The sequence below is a fragment of the Citrus clementina genome, unplaced genomic scaffold (genome assembly GCF_000493195.1).
Source record: "Citrus clementina cultivar Clemenules unplaced genomic scaffold, Citrus_clementina_v1.0 scaffold_4, whole genome shotgun sequence".
In the NCBI taxonomy this organism is placed as follows: Eukaryota; Viridiplantae; Streptophyta; class Magnoliopsida; order Sapindales; family Rutaceae; genus Citrus; species Citrus x clementina.
The window spans coordinates 2,898,437-2,912,764 of NW_006262274.1; the positions used below are offsets into that span (position 1 = coordinate 2,898,437).

General features: G+C 31.0%; 1 protein-coding gene across 1 annotated transcript; it reads left to right on the forward strand.

The window, feature by feature from the left end:
• Nucleotides 1-6,284: 6,284 nt before the first annotated feature.
• Nucleotides 6,285-8,380, forward strand: LOC18044699 (WAT1-related protein At2g39510). The gene is made up of 7 exons (XM_006435989.2): nt 6,285-6,487; nt 6,588-6,650; nt 6,772-6,888; nt 6,975-7,221; nt 7,321-7,482; nt 7,854-8,002; nt 8,105-8,380. The coding sequence occupies exons 1-7, from the start codon at nt 6,285-6,287 to the stop codon at nt 8,313-8,315; spliced, it is 1,152 nt and encodes a 383-aa protein (XP_006436052.1). The 3' UTR covers nt 8,316-8,380.
• The last annotated feature ends 5,948 nt before the right edge of the window (nt 8,381-14,328 follow it).

Consider the following 14,328-nt stretch of genomic DNA (forward strand, 5'->3'; position numbering starts at 1 on the left):
TGCAAAATGAAAAAAAAATAGTTTGGGCATTTCGATGGTGCTGACTCATGTGACTGCAAAATTGAGATAATAACAAAATATTAATAAATTGTGGGTTATTAAATATTAAATTAATATTAATATTTATGGACTTCATTTTAGTTGTAAAGTCTAACTTTTTAAATTTTATTTAAAAGTCTTGCGAGTGAGAATTTAAATGTAAATTTATGCTGTGGGCTTGAGTATAATTTACTGGGAGCTTGCCCGTAATCCCCATCAAACTCTTTTATCAATGAGGAGACACTATTCGATCAACAAATAGTTAGAACGGACGGTAATGATTTAGAAAATGCTTACAAATTATGCAAGAGTGAATTCTCTATTAACTTAGTATATATCACTGTATAAGAGCTCCAATGCGATCCTATCTTTCTAGTATTGACTGCGGATTTCTCTCTTACAGGTCCTCTTAGCACTTATTATATTCTTTTTAAGTTTCCGTCTTATGCCCTGTTAAATATTTTGAAAGTTTCTTTCTTTCTTTTTTTTTTTTATTGCTTTATTGCTTTGCATCTTTTTAGGAGAAAGGCCCGTTACATTCCTCTAAATTGCTGTATTATTTTGTTTAAATTAATAAATTTCCCTCGTAGGTTACCCAACCCAAAAAAAAAGAATGTACCAAAATCAAATATTGAATATTTCACCTACCTAAATTAACCAACTTGTATATCAATTTTATTTGGGATCATTTTGTACCCTCTTGGTAAAGTGTATTAGAAGACCAATTTGATTCGATATATATAAATGAATCACATGCAGGCTAAATTATGATGTTTTAAAAACCAATTTTGGATCCAAATCATATCTCATAATATATATGACTTGCTTAGTGCTTATTATTTAGCTAAAGCAGCCCGTTCCAACTTACACTAGCCTAGTCCTTCATTCTCAGGTGCAGACATTCTTATATGTTTTAATACGGACACATTGTTAAATTGTATGATTTAATAAAATTATTTTCACTGTACTATAAAACCGTGCAACTTAATAGTAATCTGCAGTGATTGTATTAAGTCTCACGACTTACCAGTATGTCTATATAAAAAAATGAGAACACCTGTGCTAAAAAAGGCCTTGATTGAGGCAAAGTGAACATGAGTGTACTATTAAATGTTTCTTATTGGAGCAATGATATTTTCGTTTTATTATGGACAATTATCCACTGACCGCTTATTTTTTCGTACTTTTTCAAAAATACACAATTCTTAATTTTTTTTTTGTTGAACTCCACTCGAAATTATATTATTTTGCACATGTTCACTTCTGTCTTCGAACTATTAAGAGAACTAATGGAATATTATATAAATGACTTTTAAAGCCCCAAATGTAAAAGGGCAACTATCCACCAACCATCTATTTTTTCGTATTTTTTTAAAAATACACAATTCTTAATTTTTTTTTTTTTAGCTCCACTTGAAATTATATTGTTTTGCACATATCTACTTCTATTTTCAAACAATGTCGTTGTGAAATGATAAATTTACCCTTATGATGTCAGCAAAGTTCTAATAGTATTATAACAGGAGTGGACTAGTGAAAAAAAAATTAACTTCAGGTGGAGCGCTAAAATTTTTTTTTTAAAAAAAAAAGTTAGAAAAAACAAGTATTCGGTAAATAATTACCTTAAATTAATTTATGATTATTTAGGTACGCTGGACTAGGCTGGGCTGGGCTTTCTCTCTCTTCTGAAGAATGTTATGGCTGCATTGTGCATTTGGAATATGAGTGGAGCTTCCCACAAAATATGTACTTGTAATAAGTCCTTAAAAAAATAGTTTTAAGATTCCGTGAAGTGCATGATCCCCATTTATACGATCTTGTTGATTTAAAGTATAATTGGGATTTTAATCCGCTACAAATGAAGAACAGAAAAATCAATAGTTAATGCGAAGGATATAAAAATAAAAATTGGAGCCTATAAACGCACCTTTAATGAAGGACAAATTTGGACGAGAAGGAGCTATATTAGGATTTTTTGTTATCACACATACAAGTCTATCTTATCCTGCTGCACATGCAAGACTCTGACTTGTATGCATTACACTTCGTCTTGTATTATTAGACATATAGGACATTGGAAATTCTAGGGATCCAAACAAAATAAATTTAAACATAGAAGTCTAAATTCATGATAGAATTCTTCTACAAATATCTTTAATTAAATACATCCCAAAGTAATCTGGATTAAAATGAGACATTTTTCCTTTTTTTTTTTTTTTGTTTTCGTTCCAAAAGAGGCATAAGAAAAAAAAAATTGAATCGACTGTTCGAGTATTCCGATACCAATATACTGGAATCGAATTATGATATCTTTGAACATTGGGATACTGATACTCTACCGTCTGAGTAATAGTCAGATCAGATTATCAATAAAATTACTCCTTCTCAACAAAAAAAAAAAAAAGAAAAGTAAAATTATACTATCTAACGTCGCGTGTGAGACGGGGCCAGGGTACCCTAGTCATAACGTAAATGTCGACGAATGCTCAAATGCAAAGTTTTGTTTATATGAAAAGTCCGAGACAAGGAATCTAAAATCGAACAATTACTTCTATATGGACTAATTGACTTGGGTTTCCTCCGATGACTAATCTTCTTAATTTCCACAAATTAACGACTTGACTTGGAAGCAATCTGGACTGATTGATGTAGTTTGCAGTAATTGCGCTAGCTGTTAATGAAACTCATTAAGGAATTTTGATATTGAGGTTAGGCAACCGTAATTTAAATCTTATAACATTAAAGTGTTTACTAAATACTTTGTTTAGAAACTAAGGTGATTTGATCAATCACTTTTAAAATGAAATATTTATAATATTTTTATTATTTTTATCAAAATTATTATTTAAAATTTATGTTTATTACATACTATTAACTTCTATTTCATATTTATAGTTTTTTTTTTCTTTCATAATAGCTGCAGCTTAAAAGGTACAATACCTCAATACCAAACTAGACATTAGTTATAGCCATATCCACGAGAGATTTTAGAGTATATCAGAAATATTACACTTAGTTAATATATATATACCGTATGTGTATTTATTTTAAAAATCATCACATAATTCATAATTATATTTAATTGAACTACAAATATCATACATCCATTAATTCAGTAATGTATCTCTCGTACACAATAGAATTCCACCTTTTCCGCACATACTACTGTTCAATTTCCATTTTCCACACAAATAACGACATGATGTGATTTCATTATTATTTTTTTAAAAAAAATTAAGTCCTTTTTTTGTTTAATAAGTCATACTTTATAGTAATATCAGTATATAACTTCTATTTTATCACATTTCATATGAATTATTTAATTAATTGAATTTTAGTTTTCAAAGGCCACACAGAGAGAACGTGGCGAGCCGCGTTCAACTTTTGGGACGCACCATGCATACCATACCTAATTTTGCAATAAAGTTTTCAAAGGCCACACAGGGAGAACGTGGCGAGCCACGTTACACAGCTATGAAGTCAACAAGCCAAAACAAATATGAAGTCAGCAAGGACATAAAGGGCATTTATTTTACCCATCAATTTTATTCCTCTCACCCCAAGTCTTTGAATATTCAGATATTCAGTACAAAATAATTATTCCACGGAAATGTGGAATTGGTCTGTGCTGTTCAAAGAAAGTGGCTTAAATGTGATTGAAAACTCTCATATTTTTCCATGTCTCGTTTAATTTATATAACATTTACTTTCGAGAAGCCAGTCAGAAAGCTACTTCATGTGAACATACACATTCACAGGCTGACTAACGACTTGAAGAAGACCTCCAATGCTTGACTCACAATTTTCTCCTGTCAAATATCTAATAATTCCTTAAATTTCTTGTCAATTCTCTATTACGGTTAGCGCTAGGCTGGTGATGTAATTAATTAACAAAAAAAAAAGCTCTCTCTCTCTATATATATAAAACATATCAGATTATCACATTCACATTTGATTTTTTTTTAATTTTTTATTTACAATACTCAATTTTAACATCGAAAGCATTTAATTCATTATTGTTTTACCTTTCTGGGATGTGTTTGCACCATTGCTTTGCTTTATAAGGAATAAACAGTGGCTGGTTTCATGTTGCGTTAACTGTCACGACCCAACCTAAATCTGGTAATATATTGTCCGTTTTTCGTCTTAATAAAGACTGCACGATTTTATTCTTGGGATGTCCATACACCCCACAACGCATCTTGTCAATTAAAGTGTGGATCACCTCTTATAAACTCAGCATCTCTCCTATACTTTGTCGATGTGAGATTTGCCTAGGGTGTTACATACACCCTCCCTTAAGGGCTTAGCGTCTTTGCTGAAGTTTGCCCCACCATCGCTCAAGAGGACACGCGGGGCCGCTCTGATACCATCTGTCATGACTTAACTGAGACCTAGTAAGATATTGTCCGTTTTTCGCCTTAACAAGTCCCGCGCGGTTTTGTTCTTGGGGCGCCCATACACCCCAAAATGCGTCCTATCAATTAAGGTGTGGATTACCTCTTATAAACCCAACATTTCTATCGTGCTTTTGCCGATGTGGGATTCGCCTCGGGTGTTACATATACCCACTCTTAGGGACTCAGTGTCCTCGCTGAGGTTTATCCTACCATCGCTCAAGAGGACACACGAAGCCGCTCTAATACAATCTATCACAACCCAACCCATATTTGACAATATATTGTCCGTTTTGGGCCTTAACAAGGCCCACACGATTTTATTCTTGTGACGCCTATACAACCCAAAACATGTCTTGTCAATTAAAGTGTGGATCATCTCTTATAAACCCAACATCTCTCCCGTGCTTTGTCGATGTAGGATTTACCTAGGGTGTTACATTTACTTTCTGGAGTAGGAGTGAGGAGTGTGGATTCCTCCCACTTCAGTGTATACTTGCACATTTTAAGGGAGGATTGAGAATTACACTCCGTGTATCCCACTCATTTTTGGATTGGGGAGTGGGAGTGGGACTCCCATTCCACTCCCACCTCTTCCTTTTTTACCCTCCTTTTATTAAATTTAATAAAAATAAAATAATTAATATTATATTTAAGTAAATAATAAATTGGTTTGATTCTAAGTTAAAATTACTTAAAAATAATATTATTATATTAATAGAGAATTAATAATATTACTATATACTATCTTTATTTGAAAATATAATATTATTATATTTATTTAAAAATAATAGTATTATATTTATTTAATATCAATAATTAATAATAATAAATAGTTTATTCTAAGAAAATATTAATTTTGTACTATGTTAATAATAAAAATGTTTCATTTATGTTACCCTTATCAATAATTTTTAATTTACATAATTAAAATTAAAATTAATTAAAAAATTATGATGTACATAATTAAGGATATAAATAATTATTATAAATTTACAAATATAATAAAATAAATGTTTAGTCATGAAATATATTTTTTAATAGCTTTGTAATTAAAAACTACAATTCTTTAAATAAGGGTAAAATTATAATTTAAAACTATTTACTCCCAATTCAAGACGAAGTAAACACATAAATTAGATTCTAATATCTATTTCATTCTTCCATTCCAGTATAAGTAAACAATATACTCTTACTCTCACTTCACACTCTCAATCCTAGAATTTCACTCCAATTCAAAATGTAAACGCTACCTTAATTCTTTTTAAAAGTGTTTCTTTCTTACAGTTTGAGTCTATTTTTCAGCCAATAGACTCAAACTGGTTTTAATCTATGTATTCTTTAAAAATCAACTAAAATGCACTTTTTTTAGTTATTTTCATACCTGTTGAATTAAACTTTCAACTGTCAGTAGAAACTATGTCTAATGTAATTTTAGATTTAATAATCGTGACACGTGGCATTTTCCTTTTAAATTAAGGTAAAGGGGTCAACATTAAATTTAGGTTTAAAAGACCATGGATAAAGGATTTTTTAAAGGAAAGAATTTTTGGACTAATTATTTAACTTTTTTTTTTTTTTAAAATCTTTAAAAATGATTTTTTTGGGGGGGGGGGGGGGGGGAATATCCCACTGGTTAAAGGAGCATTTACATTTTACTATTTTGGTATTCAAGGGGTCAATGTTACGTACCACTTACGGCATGCCTAGAAAGACAAACGTGTTTTCAGAAACCATGCAAAACAAATGGGCATTAACAAACAAATATTTTGTCTATAAGTACACTTTCATGGTGCATTTGTGTTTGAGACATCAACAGAGAGAAAGAAAATTGAAGGGGAAAAAAAAATGGCTGTGAAGTTCAACACTCAGTTTCTGAGTCATAATGCAAAGCCCTACCTGGGTGTTATTTTCATGCAATTTTGTTATTCAATTATGTCTGTAATTGCAAAGCTTGCTCTAAATCAAGGTATGAGCCCATATGTATTGGTTGCATATCGCATGGTCGTTGCTACAATTCTCATTGCTCCTTTTGCCTTTGTTTTAGAAAGGTACCTTTCTTAATTTTTTTTTTTCTCTTAAAATGAATTAATACAACTTACGCGTAAATAATCAATAACGTCGAAGACATTATTTATCACCTTCTCACAGGAAAACAAGGCCAAAAATGACATTGCCAATCTTCGCTAAGATCGCGTTGGTTAGTTTGTTCGAGTAAGAGTTTTTCCCCACAAATTAAAGCAAAAATATTGCATTTTAAACTATTTATGGATATGATGATCGGATTTCTAAATTAGACTCGTGAATTTAATACTAGAATGTTTAATGCATGCAGGCCTGTAATTAGCCAGAATTTGTATTACACTGGGATGAAGTACACTACGGCAACTTTCACAGTGGCCATGTGCAACATTCTTCCTGCATTGACATTTCTAATGGCTTGGATCTTTAGGTCAGATGGAATCACTCTATACATAAGCTTAAGTAACTTTGTGAAGAAATGTTATAAAGTTTTTGAAGGATATTTTCACTATGCAGGCTTGAGAAAGTGAAGATTAAAAGCACGCATAGCCAGGCAAAGATATTGGGCACCATCGTGACAGCTGGGGGAGCAATGTGTATGACACTTTTCAAAGGACCAATTTTGAAATTTCCATGGAAGCAAGTTAGACTTTTACATAATCAGTTGGAAACTAGCATACAAAATAACGAAGAGGATCTGACGAAAGGTGCTTTATTGATAGCAGCCGGGTGTTTTGCCTGGTCTTGTTTCATCATTTTACAAGTAAGAAATTAATCATGCCATAAGTTCATATATATGTTACCTTCTTATTATTGTCATTGCTGTTTGCTAAGAAAGATCATCGATGGTGGCTTTCTGTAGGCATTTCTGTTGAAGTCATACCCGGCAGAGCTCTCTCTGACAGCTTTAATTTGCTTCATGAGCTCGGTTGAAGGCACCATTTTGACCCTAGCGATTGAACGCGGGAACACAGGAATCTGGTTATTGCATTTTGATGCCAAACTTTTGGCCGTGATCTATGGTGTAAGTGGTCCTCAACTTATCATAAATCGTCTCTTGAAACTAAATTGAAAATGGTCAATTCATCCAAATAACGTGTGCCTGGTTTCTGAAATACGGGTATCTAAGTCGAGAAATATACAAAAGTTTTTAACTTTAAAATATTATGTGTCCAACTATTTGGAAGTCAACAGATTTTCTCTATCCTCACAAGATAGACATTAGCATAATCACGTCATAGAAATGTCTCGCCTAAATTTTCACATCTAAGTCAGTCCCTACATTGATAACTAGTATTGGTTGCTCTACCCAGTAAACTAGCCCTTTGAGTTGGATTGCTAGGTTTTAGTAATGTCAATCCTTGTAATGTTCTAATTGTCGATGTTTGCATGCAGGGATTTGTATCTTGTACGGCTTATTTCATTATGGGATGGCTGATGAAGAGAAGAGGTCCTGTTTTTGTGAGCTCTTTTAATCCACTGGGCATGGTTATAATTGCAGTTTTGGGCTCATTTTTTCTAGCTGAGAAACTCTATCTAGGAAGGTATGCATCAAACGGTTAATTCCTTATTGAAATTAAAAGGGAATTGCATGCATGCTGAGTATGGGAAGATTATTTATTTTGTTACCATTGAATTTTCTTCAGGATTATTGGAGCAGTTATCATTGTTATTGGTCTATACATGGTTTTGTGGGGCCGGAACAAGGACCGATCCCCATCAAAATCTGATAACAATGAAGTGACACAGCCTGATCAACAAATGGCTATAAAATCTAATATGACAAATGAGGTGACACCACCTGATCAACAAATGGATAGAACAAACGGTGGTGATTTAGAGAATGCCATCAATTGATGCAAGACTTTATTAACTTAATTATCAGATCGAGCTCCATATGCAGACTTCACTCTTTTAGGTCTTGTCAGCCACTTTTATTTACTAGTTTTATCATTGTCAATTTTTCTTGAATTTTTTTTTTGATTATCACTTTTAGTCCTTTGCATCTTTTTGAGGGTTAAAGACTCATTAACTCGCATTGTACTACTTTATTTTATAATTAATAAATTTTCCTTGTAGTAGAGGCTGCCTACCAAAATAAAAAAAATATAAAAAAAAAGTGTGTATATAGATAGGGGTGGGCACAAATCCATTTGGTTTAGTTTGATTTTGAATCGAACTGAACCGATTAGTTTTTATCCAATGCATAATTCGAATTGAGGTTCTGATTTGGTTTGGTTTTTTGTGGATACCATCTTATTTTTGCCCACTCCTAGATGCTCTTGCACATTTTACCTGGTCCTCTGATGGTGTACGCCAAATTAAATATAAGTTTTATTTGGTATCACTTTCTTCCCTCTCGATGAAATATATTAAAAGACCTATTTGATTATATTAAAAAAAATTCTGATGTAAGCTAAGTTATGGTGTTTTGGAAATTAAATCTAGAGACAAGTTATACCAAAATAATAATAATAGATATTTTAATATTTAGATCCTAAATTGTACTCCAACAACATGTATCACTCATCTATTATATGATAAATTTTATAATTAGAAATTTTTTATAAAACCATTAAGTAATGAATACCACATCAATTAGCATACAAGTTGGGAATATAAGGAGCAACCTTCTTAAAACTCAGAACCTAGATTTGAGCTTCAATGTGTGTATGAGTTAGTAAAAAAAATTGGGATTCAAATATCAAGATCTCTAACATTATTGATATTGAAATTGTATTTTCAAACAATATCCCATTTCATGAAATTTATTTTATTAAGAGTAAACTCCAATTGATCATCCCTTCAAATAGAATGACAATCTTTAATTTGCCCTTTCTTTTTTTATTTTTAACGAAAATATAAGGCAAATGTGAGATGTATTGATGTATTTATTTTTTTATCTTCTTAACAGAAAATGAGGTAAATTGATGTTTTCATTCTTTGGGGGATAAATTGAATATTGTCATTCTAAATAAAGGGTAAATTAAAGCTTAAACTTTAATTAATAGGTGTGTATATTTCTACCCCATTATTTGTGTAAATCCATCCCCGTTCTACAAAATACTTACAACAAGTTAACATTATTTTAATAAATATAAATCAACAAAAAAAATTTGTACAATTAATTAATTAAATCCCTTGTATAATTTTTTTTTTTAAGCTTTCTTTAACCATCTTTGACCATTAAGGTTGCTTTAACATAAGGTTTACTTGAAATTTTTTTCTCATGACATAAAATGACCCAGTTGTCCCAATAAATATGTGTACAATTAAATAATTATGTCATTAATTTAATTTTATAACTCATAATCTAACCTTTTAAAATAAAATCTAGTAATTTTCAGTATCTTATATGTAAATGATATAAATTTAACTGTCTAATAATTTACATGAGTCAAAAAAAAGAAAAAACCTATGTCAAAAAAATTATGATAAATTTAATTAATTAATTTTTTAAAATTATTTTTATTTAAAATTATATTACAAATAATATAAATTTTTATAAATATCTTCTAAATATGGGGTGACTTTTAAAAAATAATGGGGTAGAAGAGATGTCTAATGGTCTATAGGACGCCAAGCACGACCAGCTGATGGGCCAGGACAGGCATGAAGGTTAGTTTTGTCATGGTTCATGAACAGCAAGGGATAACACATTTCTTAATGATCAAATTAACCTTAACTAAATTTGTCTTAACAAATTTAATTTGGCTTTTTATTTTCTTTCTTATTGTTCTTCGTTCATTCTCCACGTCAATGGAATTTCGTTATCTCTGTCAAGCAGCCTTTTGATTACAAAAAGAAAACAGGGGGACAAAAAAGAGAAGGTTCTCTTCTTCAATTTTCCACTCCCAATTAGACTTTTGATTTCAAATCAACTACTTCCAGCTTTTTCTCCAACCTGTACCAGCCTTCAATTTTTCCAAAGTTATAATATGCGACATGTATAGGGTCATAGGTAGTATTGGAAAAGAGAATATATATCAAATTATTTTGACTTGTTGTGGAATAAACAAAAGTCACTTCTAAGAAATATATTTGCAGGACCAGATATGATTTTATTCTTTTCACTCACACATTCTTTAGAAAAAGTTTATGATAAATAGAGGTTTTTGAAGGGATGTCAATGCGTATAGGCAGCTACTGAGGGCCCTACTATATATGAAGGTCCCGTATTCATATTTGTATATACAAGGAGAACGTTAATTGTAAAATTGTTATTATTTATTGAATTTATTATTATTTTGTAATTTTTTTCCTAAATAAACTATTAAATTCCTATAAAGTCTATTTAATGTAATATTTAATAGTTTTAATTCCTACAAAACCATTAAATTAATAGTTTCAATCCTATAAAATCTGTATTTTATTGTTAGAATTAACATGTTATAATTAAAAAGTTTTATATTCATTTTAAACCTCTTAAAAACCCCACATTTTGTTACATATCCATTAAATTTTTTTCCTCCAACAATCGAGACACAGTACGCTCTTGATTGTTGAGAGAGAAAGGAGAGAGAAGAGAGAGAGGGGAAAAAAAGAATTGCTTCCTCTACTTTCCGCTCAAGGGGGCAAAAAAATCTAATAGTTTTCTCTATTCTCTATGGTTATTGGTCATAGCTCAAATCCCCAAACAATTAAAGATAAAGTTAATTTATAATTTCATCTAAAATTTCAAATTTTATCTTTTTATTGTTCTCTTAATTAGTTTCGTTATTTATTTGTTCTTATTTCTTTTTAATAATCTGTTGTTCATCAATTATTATTATTTTTGTGTGTGTTTGTTTTATCTATTTTAAAATAAAATTGTACCAAATAGCTTTAAAAAATAAAAGAATAGAAAAATCAGTTTAATCTGAAAAAGGAGTAGGAAAAAAGATGTAATTTGAGTGAAGAAATAGTTAGTGAAAATGTTATAATTGAATTAAAAGTTCATTGATTAGCAATAGTAGAACATAATTTTATTTAATAATTTTATATTTTAGAATGTTGGAAGAATTGATTTTAAATAAATAAATTTTATAATATAACTAATATATATATATTTTGCCTCAAATTCTAAGAATAACTAATTAAAATCATTTGCCTAAGACCCAAAATATGGTTGAGTTGGCCCTAGGCTAAAATCTTGAAAAAGCCTTCAAAGGGCCTATAACTCAGGAAAAGAAAACTGCAATTTTTAAATATTTTATAAAAAAAATTTGTTTGTTACAAATTATTTGAGATAAATTTTAAAATAGAAATATACATTGGAGACTTAAAAGCCAAAGGAAGATCAAATGCAAATTTTGTGATAAATCGGTAATTAATAAAAGTCTAAAACAATCCAAGAAACAAGCTACCTGTACATGCATGTGTGTGTTTACTGTAAAAGAAGGGGGGGGGGGGGGAAATGAAGAAGAAACATGTTACCTAACACATGTATGCAAACAAGTGTAGCCATCCGTTAGGTAAATCATTTATCTGAACAGCCTCCCATGGCAAGGCAAAAACCTCAGCTTTTAAGAACAGTAATGCCTCTAATGGTATATACATGATGCTTTGCATCATGATTCATGAAATAATTGGTATTCAGAATTTTGAGATTGTAGTTCCACTGAGCAACCTCCTATAACATAATGCGGGTAAAAATGCTATGCAATGTACACTCCATTAGTTCATTTTATACAACTTTGATTGTACTGATCATTGTTTCTAATTTACGCCAGGCCTCTTAATTATTTTTTTTTTTTTGGTTCTTTGCAGGATCCTCCTAGAGAAAATTATTTCTACATCCTAGTGTACAGAAGATCTTTATCTACTATGATCATCTTGTGTATTACTTTGATTAATTGCTGGGTTTGTTTAATTTATATTATTAAGTCAAGTGATACTTTCTTTTTGGAGTATTTGTTTGAGGATCTAATTATATATATATACCACAAACGGTTTCCCACAAAGGTAGAAATCGCTTAGCACAGCCCTAACATAATCAGTAGGTGTGTGAGTTGAGTTGATCATGATGTGTTCCAAGCTCTAGGGATATGCCACGTGTGAATGGGCATTCATAAACTGTACCAAAAAAAAAAATGTGGTGAACCAAGATGATTGAGGATATATCTGCATCTGTTTGCCATATATACTTTAGTGGAATTTACCGACCAAAGCCCTTAATTAATCAGTAGTTAAATCATGCTCCTAAAACGTAAATGAAAATGGTCAGCTAATCCAAATAAGTTGCATATATACCTGGGTTCTGATAGTGGCATCTAAAGTCGAGAAATATTGAAGTTCATGTGAAGGTGGACAAATTTTTTAACTTTAAAATAGAGGGAGGGAAACTTATTGATGACCAATAGCGTCAGTCTCGAATTGTATTAATCTTGGATGTAATGTTTGCATGCAGGGATTTGTGTCTTGTGCAGCTTATCTCATTATGGGAAAGTTGATATGATGAAGCGAAAGGGTCCTGTTTTTGTGAGTTCTTTAATCCACAGGGAAAACCCTAGCAAAACCCTTTGGACACTTTAGCCAGACCTTCAAAACTTAACCCGAAGCTTAGAAGTGGCACAGTCCAGCGCCTTCGTTTTACACTCAAACAAAGTCCTCCTACCACTTTGAGTTTATTTACAATTTTATCTTAGTAGAGAATCATAGGGACACATCGTCGTTTTCCTGTCGACACTTTCTGATGGTAAATTTTTTACTTAGGGCTACGGCTTTGATCAACAGAATACATCTCAAGAATATCCATTCGCATTACATAATTCTGTTTGTAATCCTAAGCAATCGAAAAATAAAAGGAAGGGAGAACGATTGTTAATCCCCTAAATATTTAGGAAAATAGGATTTAAAACTCTTTCATGTTTTAAAATGTTTTAAAAAATACATATAACCTCTAAATTCTGTTAATTTTTAGAGCAGTAGCAGCAGTGGTTTAGAGAGAGAGACGATTTTGAGAATTTTGCACATTATTTCTTGTAAATACAAGTGTTTTTTTTTTTTTTGGGTAAATATGCAATATTATCATTTTCTTAGTTAAAACAAACTGAAAATTAACAGAATTCGGGTTATATGTTTTTTTCAAAATATTAGAAAATTTTATATCTCTTTCCCAGACGTCCTTTTCCTAGAAAGAAAAAAGAAATTTTTTTATTGAGCAATGAACTTATAATCGTTGTTGGATTTGTGTGGGGCCCCAGCAACTCATCAAACAGGGTGACAGAACCTGATCAGCAGACGGCCACAACGAACGGCGGCGATGGTAAACATAGCAGCTGGTGGAGTTCCGTTTAATTTCTGAAGAGTTATGGAACCGGGATTCTTGACAAATATTATAAGACAACAAAGAAACTTAGGAGCTATGGCTTTTATATTTACCGAAATTGCAGTGCACATCAGAATTGATGGAATTGGGTGTTGGGACAGAGATTACCTTTGATTTTGGCCCAAAAAATTTTCCATGGGAGATGTGTGTATTAAGGGTTTTGCTAGGAGATATGTAAGCTATTTGTAACCGTCAAATGCTTTGATTTGTATTTCATTATGATTCAATGTATTCCCTACTCTGTTTTAATAAATTTTCACTTTACATTCAAATCATTTACTGTGTGTTAAAAAAAATATTATGTAACCAAAGAAAATGACATTTTCTATAGGATAGATATATAAAATTAAATTCACTTTCATATATCATAAACGTAGGCTAGTAAATAATACAAGTTTTACTATACATTGAATTTATTAATAGAAGAAATATATTAATGCCAAGATAAGGATAAGTCATTTTAAAGGTCAAATTGGACCAATAGACTTTGATGTAAAATAATTTAAAATAAGATGGACTTCTGTGTCAAAATTTTTAGATTTTAAGTTTTCTAATTTTGCG

Bases quoted from the DNA above. Each gene is read 5' to 3' on its own strand.
- LOC18044699 (XM_006435989.2), top strand. From the start codon at position 6,285: ATGGCTGTGAAGTTCAACACTCAGTTTCTGAGTCATAATGCAAAGCCC. The intron at 6,651-6,771 runs GTAAGAGTTTTT...TAATGCATGCAG, and splicing joins GCGTTGGTTAGTTTGTTCGA to GCCTGTAATTAGCCAGAATT. The intron at 6,889-6,974 runs GTCAGATGGAAT...TTCACTATGCAG, and splicing joins CTAATGGCTTGGATCTTTAG to GCTTGAGAAAGTGAAGATTA.